Here is a 13733-nt window from a genome sequence, read left to right as displayed (position 1 = left end):
GGGCTCAGACCACTAGTAAAAGTGTAACTGTGAATCATATCCAGACTTTTTCAATCAACCTGCAGCAGTGTTACTCAATTTTACAGTACGTGTTCTTACATCTACTTATAGTGTACTTACAGTGTTTTTATCTAAGAAAGTTCTGGTAATACAAGGTAACTACAGTGGGGTAGGGTTAGGTTTAGGGGAATGTTCAGGGTTAGTAACTAGTTATTACATAGCTATTGTAACTACTATAATATGTACATACTATTTACATGAGGAACAGGACTGTAAAATAAAGTGCTACCCATTAAAAACAAGCAGGGCTGTAACATAACCCATTAAAATACGCAAAAAACAACAAAAGACAGCAGAACCCAGTGATGGACACACTGGACACGGTCCCCATCAGTGAACTGATGCTCCTTCTGTTCATGATGAAATGTTCTGACACTGTGTTCAGATGATTTGACACTGAAGTGTGGTGTCATCAAGTTTAGACACACTATTAGTTTTAATATGAACAGCTCTTAACCCTGAGTGGATGGTTCCCACGTAGCAACATTGTTTCGGCCCAGATCCGGCCCACATCTGGCACCCGTGGAAAGATGATCTGGCTCACATGCAGCGTGGACTGATGGCACTTAGGCGGACCGCTCCTGTTTGCCAGATTTGAGCGACAAGCAGGCCATAGCAATGCCACATGTCAGCCAAGAGACACATTTGCAGATCATCTTTCCACGGGTGCCAGATGTGGGCCGGATCTGGGCCGACACAATGTTGCTATGTGGGTTAGATGCATAACGGGCTAGTATATATATGTGTATATATAAAAACAGTATAAAAATTTAAGGTCTTTCCAGCATTAAGGTAATATAGCTTCTTTTTTCTTTTTTTTGACAGTCTTAAAAACATTTACAAACTGTCTCCAGTATGATAAGAATGTTATGTTATGTAATGTTTCACTGTTTACAATGACAGCGCCTGCCATCTTGTCTTTTTGTTGTTTGTGATTGAACTTTAACCTCGAGGGGGAAATCCATATAAAATCCCAGGAGGTAAAATCAAAACAGCAAGATTGAGTTGTTTTGAGTGTAGAGCTTCATTTTGACCTGAATATAGGAAGTTTGGGGAATTGGGTGAGAAGTTATGGATTCTTGTTTACTGATTTGAGAATATGATGCATAGTTTCAAGAAAATTGTTTAAGCAATCGAGAAGAACTGTAGTGTGACACACGCGAGAGAAACCATCATCCATGAGAGAGTGTGTGTGTGTGTGTGTGTGTGTGTACCATGGGAGACAGCGGTGTGTCCAGGCTGGTCTCTGTCCTGCTGTCGTCTGCGTCGCTGTCTTTGTCGCTGCCGCTGTCGTTGACGAAGCAGATCTGCAGGTTCATTCCGCTCTGCAGCCTGTCAGGAGATTGTGTGATATTGTTCAGATGATCAGAGCATGTAGTGACATGTGAAACACCCTTCAGCTCCTTCAGCAGCTAACACTGGCTCGATCTGAACTACTGCAGAGAGATGGGTCTGGATGAACATGACATCTGCTGAATGCTCTGCCAGTGTTACGCTCTTGACTACAGTACTTGCCTGCTGAAGCATCAGAAACACTCCAGAGCACCTTCTTTACACTTCTGCACATTTAACATTTGACCTGTGTCATTCTGATAACAGCTCATCTATCACATGAAAATCACTCTCTCCGTAAACGAGAATAAAGGGTGAAGGAAGAAAACATCTGACCTACTTCCCCAGTTTATGAATTACTGCTGATTAAGAGAAACGCTTTCATTTACAGGTCTTCTGAAACATGATTTTAATATACATTAACAAGGGTTCAAACTCTTGTTTGATTCTGCTGAGATCTTAGAGTTGAAGGTTTTTACAGAGGGGATTTTGCATTTCTCTTTTTATGACTTCATAAATCACAAAAAAACACTTCTAGAAATCAGTGTGAATGATATAAACAGTAAACACCTTCAGAGTATAGAGAGGAATAAAACTGTAAAGTCTCAAGAAGATGAAATTCATTTAAAAACAGCTTTTTTAAATACGATTGGTTGTTTATTAGTAATCATAAAGCACATATTAATGCCTTCTTCTGCATGACCATAGTTTAGATCCCTTCATCCTAAAAGGAATAGTTCATAGTTAGTTACAGTGAGAAATGTTCCCTAAAGTGTGACCGAACTGATTTTGAGAAGACAGCCTGTGTTTTCTTTAATAAATGAAACCCACTGATGCTGACAGATAAAGTGCAATATGAATATGCTGGAACATGTTGAAAGAGAGGAAGGTGAAATCTGCTCTGGGTCACAGTGCTCATCTTTTACTGTAATAACAGCAGCATTACGACACTGTGACAACATGACAGAGAAGTGACAAGTCATGTGAAACAGAAAGTGAGCAGAGATTCAGGTTAAAGTTGTGTTTGTGTGTGTGTGGGAGAGACAGAGAGAAGGAACTGCTTCTCTTTTGGGAAGAGTGTGTGTGTGGGATGTGGAGCTGAAGGGGGGAACCCCTCTGTGTTCATAGAGAGAGTGCTTGAAAGCTGTGCTTCAGCACACAAACACAGGACCGTGTGCTCCGTCTGCACTGATGTCACTCACAGCGCTGACTCAGACCTCCAGCAGCTGCACACACACACACACACACACACACACACACACAGAGAAACACAGAGAGACACACAGACACACACACACACACACACATACAGACACAGAGACACACAGAGACACACAGAGACACACACACACAGAGACACACAGAGACACACAGAGACACACACACACACAGAGACACACACACACACAGACACACATATACACACACACACACACACACACACACCAGATCACAACACAAGAGCCGCTGGAGGACAGCACAGCTTTCACTTCTCTCACTCTCATCCAGACTTCACCGCTTTATTCCCATCTGTATTCTGAAGGGGTTTGTTCATATATCATTTGTCTGGTTTTATTATTGCACAGTATTGTCTGATTTATGGAGCGATAAAAAGAGAAATCCAAAGTCCCCTCGGTAAAAACCTTTAACTCTAATATGTCACCAGAATCAAAGAAGAATTTTAACCCTTGCTTTATCCACTATGCTTTTTTAAATACTTAAGATCACCTGCAATTCAGAGTAATTCTCTTAATCAGCGGTGATTACAGAAATAAACCGAGATATCTGTTAGTTAAAATGTTTACCGTGTTATGAGTCAGTAAGTATTGTTTCAAAATAAAATGAACAGTTTTACTCAACAAGGATGCATTAAATCTATCAAAATTGCTTCGAATTTTTTTTTTACTTTTTTGGTGTTAAACTTTAAACTTTCTTTTCATCTGTGAAGCCTGAAAAATAAAATGTATCACAGTCTCCACAGAAATATTGTTCAACTGCTAATAATCAGAAATGTTTCTTGAGCAGTAAATCATCATATTTTCATGATTTCTGAAGATCATGTGACACTGAAGACTGGAGGAATGATGCTGAAAATACAGCGGAGCATCACAGAAATACATTACACTTTAACACAGATTCACACAGAAAACATTACATTATAATAATATTTGATCCTATTAGTGTGTGAGCAGAAGCGAGGGCTGGTACTGACCGGGAGGACAGGCTGGGTTTGCCGCTCTTGCTGCAGCTGCTGTAGACTCCCGGCCCATCGTCAAAGAAACTGCCCAGAGCCAGCTTCTGCCGGATGGACTCGCGCTCGTTCTTCTGAGCCTGGGACAGAAACACAGACAGAGGACGAGGTGAAGACCAGCACAGAGAGCAGCAGAGGGCAGCACACACACACACACACACAGAGAGAGAGAGAGAGAGAGAGAGAGAGAGATCACACACACACGCACACACAGACAGAGAGAGAGAGAGAGAGAGAGAGAGAGACAGATCACACACTGACACACACACACACACACACATACAGACACACACACTACACACACACACTCAACTCATATTTATATTAAGTGCCATACTAACTGAAGTAGGACTTCAGGCTACTTCTATTGTCTTTAAAATTTGGTGAAAATGCCATATTATAAACACCATTTCCATTGAAACTCATGCTTTTAAATATATTTGAAATTACACATTTGTAGAGATAAAGTTTCAATTTAGTGCATTTAAAATATATTAACTGTAAATGTAATACTGTAATACTGTAATACTGAATAACAAATTGAAATGATAGTCACGTGCTTCATGTTGCACTGAGGACTGAAGCACAGACTTCTGTAGAGTTGAAGTGATTAATCAATGTTTATTTTGACTGGAGTTTCTGGAACAAACTCATTAAAGCTGCTCTCTACACCCATGTGACCAGGATACTGTGAGATGTTATCAGAAGAACCTGCAGGACTTCATCTGAGGAGACGCAAAACTTCTGTTCAATTCATTATACGTTAATGTTACAAACTGTCTCGAGTATGAAATATTGTGACACACGTCTGACTCGAATCTCTCCAGAACAAAGGTGCACACGCTTAAAACCTTTTAAAAACAGAATGAAATCTGCAAAAATGATCAACATGGTAAAACTCATCCATGAATGGCACTAGAGCCCCCTCGGCTGAAGCTGTAACACTAGCATACTGCCGAAATGATCCAGTATCTTTGAGTCAGTTCAGTGCAGGAACAGCAGTTAAAGGCATGGCTGGTTCAGGGGACAGAGATACGGGAGTGCTGAAGAGAGAGTGATGTCACCGACTCCTACCTGCTTCACATCGTTACACTGTGTGTTTGCATCCTCCTGAAGAGTGTTTCCATCAGCACACACACACAATCAAAGCTTCATGTGTTCCTCTCTCATTGTTCTGTCTGCCGGATCAGAGCACAGGAAGAGAGCGTCATTCACCACTGAGCCCAGAGGATTATGGGTGAATTAGATGACTGTTCACATCCACCTATCCCTGACGGACACACACACACACACACACACACACTCACACACTCATCATGGAGTCTGACTTCATCCTGCGTGAGTCACAGCAGCACACACAGAGTCCGTGTAAGAGGACGGATCATGCGGATGAGCTGGAGAGATGGAAACATTCGGAGAGTTCTGCTGGTACAGTATTGAGAATGGGAGTGTGTCATATGTGTCATCATAACTGTTGCTGTTATGATGTCTGATCTGATGTTATTGAGTACATCAATCACTTTGCAGAAACAATAACTGCCTTGATAGTCCACATATTCTGCAAGACTGCTGTTTTCAAGGATATCAGAACCATTGCAAATATGATTATTGATTTTATACAACAGCTGAAAGATATTAATATTGTGAGTTACACTTTAGGCACAGTTCTTGAATGAATCAGTGTTTCTGAATGAATAGGTTGAATGAATGATGAATGACTCATTAAGTTCAATAAAGTCACTCCAGATGCAGCTTCAGTGCCACTTCTGCAGAGCAAAGATGGATGAAGTTCATTCTTCGTCTAAATTACGGCCTATGCTCTCAATGTCAAAAGATTTTAAAATATTGCTCATTTCTTATAAAGCCCTGAATGGTTTTGCACCTCAGTATTTGAATGAGCTCCTTTTACATTATACTCCTCTACGTCCGCTACGTTCTCAAAACTCAGGCAGTTTGATAATACCTAGAATATCAAAATCAACTGCGGGCGGCAGATCCTTTTCCTATTTAGCATCTAAACTCTGGAAAAAAATACCTTACATTGTTCGGGAGGCAGACACACTCTTTCAGTTTAAATCTAGATTAAAGACCCATCTCTTTAACCTGGCTTACACATAACATACTAATATGCTTTTAATTTCCAAATCCGTTGAAGGATTTTTAGGCTGCATTAATTAGGTAAACCGGAACCGGAAACACTTCCCATAACACCCTATGTACTTGCTACATCATTAGAAGAATGGCATCTACGCTAATATTAGTCTGTTTCTCTCTTATTCCGAGGTCACCGTAGCCACCAGATCCAGTCTGTGTCCAGATCAGAGGGTCACTGCAGTCACCCGGATCCAGTACGTATCCAGACATGATGGTAGATCAGCACCTAGAAAGGACCTCTACTGCCCTGAAAGACAGCAGAGACCAGGACAACTAGAGCCCAGATACAGATCCCCTGTAAAGACCTTGTCTCAGAGGAGCACCAGGACAAGACCACAGGAAACAGATGATTCTTCTGCACAATCTGACTTTGCTGCAGTCTGGAATTGGAACTACTGGTTTCGTCTGGTCAGAGGAGAACTGGTCCCCCAACTGAGCCTGGTTTCTCCCAAGGTTTTTTTCTCCATTCTGTCACCGATGGAGTTTCGGTTCCTTGCCGCTGTTGCCTCTGGCTTGCTTAGTTGGGGTCACTTCATCTACAGCGATATCGTTGACTTGATTGCAAATAAATGCACAGACACTATTTAAACTGAACAGAGATGACATAACTGAATTCAATGATGAACTGCCTTTAACTATCATTTTGTATTATTGACACTGTTTTCCTAATGAATGTTGTTCAGTTGCTTTGACACAATGTATTTTCTTTAAAGCACTATATAAATAAAGGTGACTTGACTTTAGCTCAATTATTACCTTTTCAAAATATTTTCTATAATAATTTATTGCATGCATTCTTGTGCAATTCTCTATTGAATCTTAAATGTATTCATTTTTGTATTAATTTATTCTTTGTATTAACTGTTTCATTTTAATATTTCTATACGTGTTTTATTTCCATGCTGATGTGTTTCTGTTAGAGTGTTTTATCAAACTACACATCATGAGACGGATGCTGAACAGAGCTCTTCAATCATCTAAAAGTAAAATTACATATTTATAAAAACAAATATATTCCGGAATAAATGTAGCATTTTTCCAGGTTCTGTCATGTACACACACAGATTCATCCTCATTATGTGTGAGTAAATTATGAAGGTCACGAGTCAGGTTAATATTTTGTTTTTTGCATTTGAGAGAGACAGAGCGAGTGTGTGTGTGTGTGTGCGAGGCTGTGCTGGGAACAGTGAGGTGTAAATAATGTGTGTGTGTGTGTGTGTGAGGCAGAGACAGAGACAGGCTGGCACCAGTCGTCTCCATGCAGGCGGTTGCCTGGATACAGGGCTAATGGAGGGGCCCCTGGAGGATTGGGCCCCGTCCCCTACACACACATTATTTCCTCTCTCTGCTCCTCCCCTGCACGCTCTTCAGCTCTCGTGTTGTTACTGTGTCATATTCCTGCTCTCTCTCTCTCTGTGTAATGTGGAGGTTCTGCAGGAGCTCATTGTTTCAGGTGTGTTTGCTCTCTTTCACTTCTTACAGTCTCTCATTTCCTTTCTGTGTGTCGCTCCTGTTTCCTTCCTCTCTATCTGCTTCATCTGTGTGTTGTGCATATGCTCATGCTGTCTTACTCCATCTCACGCTGCTCTCTACTGGTCCACAATTAAAGACTATTTTTCCGGTTCATGTTTGCAGATGAATCCTAGTTAAACTATCCCTCCCAGCACTATACTGTGTGTGTGTGTTCATTATCCACCGTGACCCTAGCACTCGTCATTTAATCCCCATGACATTTCTGTTTTAAAACATGCAACACGATTTCCACCATGTTACAGTTCAAATGTTTTGAGTCTCAATGTTACGAACACACTAGTGTTTGAGTTCTGTACCATTTGACAGTGTTTCTGAAAGAGTCTCTTCTGCTCACCAAAGCTGCATTTATTTGAGCAAAAATACAGTAAAATCAGTATAACTGTGAAATATTATTCTAATGTAAATCATCTGTTTTCTGTGTGAATGTGTGTTAAAGTGTAATGTATTTCTGTGATGCTCCGCTGTATTTTCAGCATCATTCCTCCAGTCTTCAGTGTCACATGATCTTCAGAAATCATGAAAATATGATGATTTACTGCTCAAGAAACATTTCTGATTATTATCAATGCTGAACACAGTTGATGTTTTTGTGGAAACTGTGATGCATTTTATTTTTCAGGATTCACAGATGAACAGAAAGTTCAAAAGAACAGCGTTAATTTGAAACAGAAATCTTTTGCAACATTATAAATGTCTTTCTTGTCACTTTTGATCAATGTAATGCAGCCTCTATGATTAAATCTATTAATTTTAATAATAAACAAAATTATTAAAGCATTCATTTCAATAATAATACTTCATTTCATGTAAATTCTCCTGTACTCTTTCATGTTCTCCTTTAAATCTCTGGTTCTCTCTTTAACTCATCCCGAGGTTCTTCTTTCCAAAAATAGACGTCTTTAAACTTTTTCTGTGGTTTTCTGTGGAAAGTCGACCATCTTTTTACACATCTCTCTCTCTTTCTCTCTCTCTATTTTTCAGTCCCTCTCTTTGCTTCCAGATAAATGCACACAAACCCACTCTCAATTAAAAGACAACCTAGAATCTAAATCTAAACATTTGTGAAGCTCAAACACAGAAAACACTTCCAGAAGCAGACATGACATGAGTCTGACACTCAGTTCTTCAGCTGTGAGAAGTGAAATCATCATCGGCACTCACATCTTAAAGAGAAATACACCAGGGAGTGACAGATAAAATGTGAACGGAGGAGAAGACGGGCACAACGCTGATTAAATATGAATAAATCTGGTCCTGAATGCCAATTAGTGTCCTTAAAAACCTATAAATGCATTAAGAATTATGATTCACGACTAAATCCACAATACAACACGAATGACGAAAGTCATTGAGTGACAACAGTGATGTGGAGTGTGTGTGTGTATTACTGAATAAAGCAGGGCGCTTCTCTTGAGGTTATGAGACGTAAAGCACTGACGTTCTGCCTTCTGATGTGAAAACCAGCCCATCTGACAGCCGTGTCATGATTTCATCTAGGAACTGATGATTCTCAATGAAAGCCCTGCTGCCAGAAGATCACAGCATCTCACTCAGAGGTTTCTCTCTCAGAGCTCACGAGGCCCAATGGAGATCTCAGCTAGCTTCAATATCAACCGTGTCTCAGATACTTCTCTAACAGACCCCGATGAGTCCCTAGCTGTCACCCAAGAGCACAGAGCTGAAATGAATGAACTCAGACCATTTGATGAGACATGTTTGAGTTCATACTGAGACCTTGTGATCACAAATCTGAGCACGGTTTGAGGCATGGATGGAAATCTGAGATTTCTGTGGCCTTTTCTCCGGAGAAACATCTAAGCGAGAGGCTTCAGCAAAAGATCTGACTCTAGGAGACACGTCAGAGATCTCATTTGTGATTTCCTTCCCCTGTGGTGGTCTTCCTCGTCTGATCCTACCTGATAGGAGGAGCTGTCCTGGTGCACCATCTCTCACTGCATCCTCTAGATCCACAGGAGAAACACAGGAGTAACGGCGTGTCCGTCTCTGTCCACTCACACCAGCTTCAGCTCTCGTCTCTGCACACGGCGAGGGAGCGATACGATCGGAGCGCCTGCCACAGACAGGAACAGAGGGTGGGGCGCTGGGAGACTCTGGACGCTCCTGGAGCATCGAGAGTGCTTACTCACCGCCGGCCAATCAGAGCACGGCACACACAGACGGGGGATGGGGGCGGAGCCAACGACAAGAGAGAGGGAGGAGTGACCTTTCAGAGCGGAGGGAGGGATGAAAGGAAAGAGTGAAGAAAAGCAGTGGGAGGAGAAGCGCTGCAAAGAAAAGAGGCTTTCTGTAGCACATTCCTGCAGCTAAAGAATTCCTGAGAGCAGAGCGGAGCCGAGCAGACAGAGCTCTGCTGTGAACTCATTCCACACAGCCCAGACAAACAACAAGTGGACAGCACACACACACCTGTCTCCATAGGTGTAATGGTTATACTTAACAAACTGTATTTTCTATCACCCTACGCCTAAACCCCTCACAGAAAACTACTGGCAATTCTTGAATTTCAAAAAACACTGTTTTGTATGTTTTTAAGCTTTTTGTATTACAGGGAAACAGGAAGTGTTCTTATAAGCCTTATATACCAGAACACACTCATATCACTGATATTACAGTAAATATAGTTCAAATCAAATGTGCCACACACTTTAGAATAGGGAACACTTACTCACAATTAACTATGATTTTCCCCTCAATATATGTGCTAAAGTGTTACCGAAAAAATATATTGTTGTTGTCATTTTTGCTGTTATTATTTAAAAGTGTCTGCTTTACGTAACATGTTAATGGCAAGATATGAGACGCAAAATACATTATTTATGATGGGAAATATGATCTATTTTAAGTTAAGTAGATGCATTGTGTTAATTGTGTATTATAATTGTGTATTATGAATTGTTATACTCTTAACAGATATAAACACAAATAAGTAAATATTATAATGCATTTAAACTATTGTCATGACTACTCAAGAGATGATACAACATATTACAAGTTGTTTTTATTAATTTTTTATATATATTATTCATTCATTATATTGTCTTAAGAATACTCTAATAATGTATTATAAGAGGTACTGCTTGGTGACTTCAGCATCCACCTAGATAAACCCCAGGCTGCTGACTTCAACTCTCTGCTCGCCTCATTTGATCTCAAGCTAGTGTCCACAACAGCGACTCACAAATCAGGCAACCAACTGGACCTCATCTACACGCGCTGTTGCTCTGTGGACACCTCTTCAGTTGCTCCACTGCACACCTCTGATCACTTCCTCATTTCTGCTAACCTAGCACTTACTCCTGAAGTGGCACACACTCCAACGCAGGTCACCTTTCGACGGAACCTACGCTCACTCTCTCCATCTCGCATATCTGCTGTGGTTTCATCCTCACTTCCTGCACACTCTCAGTTTTCAGCTCTGGACATGGACAGTGCTACGGACACTCTTTGCTCCACTCTAACCTCTTTCTCTGACAACTTTTGCCCACTGCCATCCAAACCAGCACACACCACCCCATCGTCCCCCTGGCTGTCCGAGGTTCTCCGTGAACATCGCTCTAAACTCAGAGCTGAAGAGAGGAAATGGCAGAAATCAAGGAACTCTACCGACCTCAGTGTGTATGTCTCTCCTCTCTTCCTTCTCTGCAAATGTCTTCACTGCTAAAACATCATACTACCACAACAAAATTAACAACTGTTCTGACTCACACTCAAAACTTTCTCTTCTTTGTCCACCTTCTCCTTCATCGACTCTTACAGTCGACGACTTCTTCACAAATAAGACAGGAACAATCAGTGACCAATTCTCCACAGAGTAGACTCATCATAACTTCATAACGACTAATGCACACTCTCTCTCCTTTTTCTCTCCACTCTCAGAGATGGATGTTTCCAAACTTATCCTGTCCAATCATCCTACTACTTGTCCATTTGATCCGATCCCCACTCACCTCCTTCAGGCCATTTCTTATTCAGTCTTACCTTCTGTTTCTCACATTATTAATACCTCTCTTGGTAACACCTGGTGCATTTCCCTCAGCATTTAAGCAGGCTCGGGTAAGCCCAATACTGAAGAAGAAACCATCTCTAAATCCAGCACTTTTAGAAAACTACAGACCGGTATCCCTTCTTCCATTCATTGCAAAGACACTTGAGCGAGTTGTGGTCAAACAACTCTCTATGGTTCTTGTACAGAACAACCTCCTGGACAGCAACCAATCTGGCTTCAAAAGTGATCACTCAACTGAGACTGTTCTGCTCTCAATTACTAAAGCCTTGCGACTGGCAAGAGCAGCTCTTTAAATCCTCAGTACTCATCTTACTGGATCTGTCTGCTGCTTTGGACACCGTTAATCACCCGATACTCCTGTCCACCCTCAGAAAGATGGGCATCTCTGGAACCGCACTCCTATGTTTTAAGTCCTACCTCTCTGACAGATCCATGTAATTTCTAAGACACAACAACTTGCTACTGGGGTTCCTCAAGGCTCAGTACTTGGACCACTTCTCTTATTCCTGCAGGTTTGCCTTATACAACATTAGGAAGATTAGACCTTTCCTGTCAGAGCAAACAACCCAACTTCTTGTCCAAGCTCTTGTTCTCTCCAGACTGGACTATTGTAATGCTCTCCTGGCTCTTCCTGCATGTACTGTCAAGCCTCTGCAACTGATCCAAAATGCAGCAGTGAGGGTTGTCTTCAATGAGCCAAAAAAAGCTCACGTAACTCCTCTCCTCATCAGGTTACACTGGCTACCAGTAGCTGCTCGCATCAAATTCAAGGTACTGATGCTTGACTACAATACGACCACCAATATACCTAAACTCAGTAGTTCAAACTTAGGTGCCCTCCAGAAACTTGCGTCCTGCAAGTGAACAACGCCTTGTGGTGACATCCCAAAGAAGTTCAAAATCACTCTCACGGTCCATCTCCTGGACTGTGTCCAGCTGGTGGAATGACCTCCCAATCTCAATTCGTACAGCTGAGTCTTTACTCATTTAAAAAAAAAAACATCTAAAGACTCATCTTTTTCGCCAGCACTTGACCAACTAATACTAGCACTTACCTTTTCCTGTCTCTCCTATTCTTGAGAAAAAAAAACAACAACACATAGCTACGTATTCTGTGCTAGACTAACTGAGACTTGTAATGGCACTTGTATGCTGTTGTTGTTCTCTTGTTGGTCTGATTGTGTCTATTGTCATCATTTGTAAGTCACTTTGGATAAATGTGTCTACTAAATGATTAAATGTAATGTAAATATTATAAAAACAGGCTTCATAGAAAGTGTTACCATTACTCCTTGAAAGTGAAAGTGATGTGACATTCAGCCAAGTATGGTGACCCATACTCAGAATTCATGCTCTGCATTTAACCCATCCAAAGTGCACACACACACAGCAGTGAACACACAGCAGTAAACACACACACACAAACCATGAACACACACCTGGAGCAGTGCTGCAGCACCCGGGGAGCAGTTGTGGGTTCAGTGCCCTGCTCAAGGACACCTAAGTCGTGGTATTGCCGGCCCGAGACTTGAACCCACAACCACTTCCCCATTAGTAATGTTCACTTGCAGAACATTACTTTTCTTATGAAAAGTAATGCATTACGTCACTTTTCGAGTTAATTTTTGTGACATGACGTGGGATGGTTTAATCAGTTTTCCTGTGTTTTTCTCAGGTCTGGTCTACTCTGGATGTTTTGCTGGTGTGCTCCATTTCCATGGTCTCTCTATTTGGATTTTGTTACTGGTGTGGATTATCTTGCTTGTGTGTTCTTTTGATTAAACCTCTTTCAGAGTTTGGATCTTGCTCTCCCTCATGTCTGAGTTCCCACCTGACAGTTAACTAACATATTCCTTGTTTTATATATTGTTTAGCATTTATAATCATACAGAAATTACTTCAAAAATCAGGATCTGGAGCAGGACAGGGTGCGTCAGACGTATCTAACGCGAGTCTTTCTCTTGGAGCAGTGCAGGAGTTTAATCTGTCTGTGCCATCTAAATCAGATGAACTCTCTCCTTCAGCACATTAATAACCTGAGTGTGTTCATCAGGCCTGGTGAAGAACATCCCTGTGTGTCTGTGATTCCTGTCCTCTGGAAACCAGTTTGACACCACTCTTAACGTAGAGTTAAATCACTATAACCCTGGATAAAGGAGTGCATCACACTATTACTCTAAAATAGGTTTAGTGCTGCATTTAACCCTGTGCCAAAACCAAAGAATGTTATCAACCAATCACAAACAGTGCTTGCTCATTAAATATTCATAATCTTAAGGCATACAGAAATGTCCAGCGCTGATACGTATCAATCAATCAATCAATAGTCCTTAATAAATAAAAGAAACAATGACAGCACCAACAAAAAATGGACAA

The 13733-nt window shown here is 41.2% G+C and overlaps 1 protein-coding gene across 4 annotated transcripts in view; it reads right to left on the bottom strand.

Annotated features, from left to right (window-relative positions):
- The window catches only part of LOC113058237 (schwannomin-interacting protein 1), a 206300-nt gene that overhangs the window by 8980 nt on the left and 183587 nt on the right, over window positions 1-13733 (bottom strand). For 3 of the 4 annotated variants that reach the window (XM_026225940.1, XM_026225941.1, XM_026225942.1), the window contains 2 exons: window positions 3605-3723; window positions 1275-1392 (listed from right to left, as the gene is read on the bottom strand). In XM_026225940.1, coding sequence (XP_026081725.1) covers window positions 1275-1392; window positions 3605-3723 — 237 coding nt within the window. Of the gene's footprint in view, window positions 1-1274; window positions 1393-3604; window positions 3724-9246; window positions 9445-13733 lie in introns of those variants that run through there. The other variant, XM_026225943.1, reaches the window with a different exon arrangement.

This window comes from Carassius auratus, chromosome 40, assembly GCF_003368295.1.
Source record: "Carassius auratus strain Wakin chromosome 40, ASM336829v1, whole genome shotgun sequence".
Classification (NCBI taxonomy): domain Eukaryota; kingdom Metazoa; phylum Chordata; class Actinopteri; order Cypriniformes; family Cyprinidae; genus Carassius; species Carassius auratus.
Note: the sequence above shows the minus strand (reverse complement) of the source record. Positions and strands in the feature narration are given on the sequence as shown.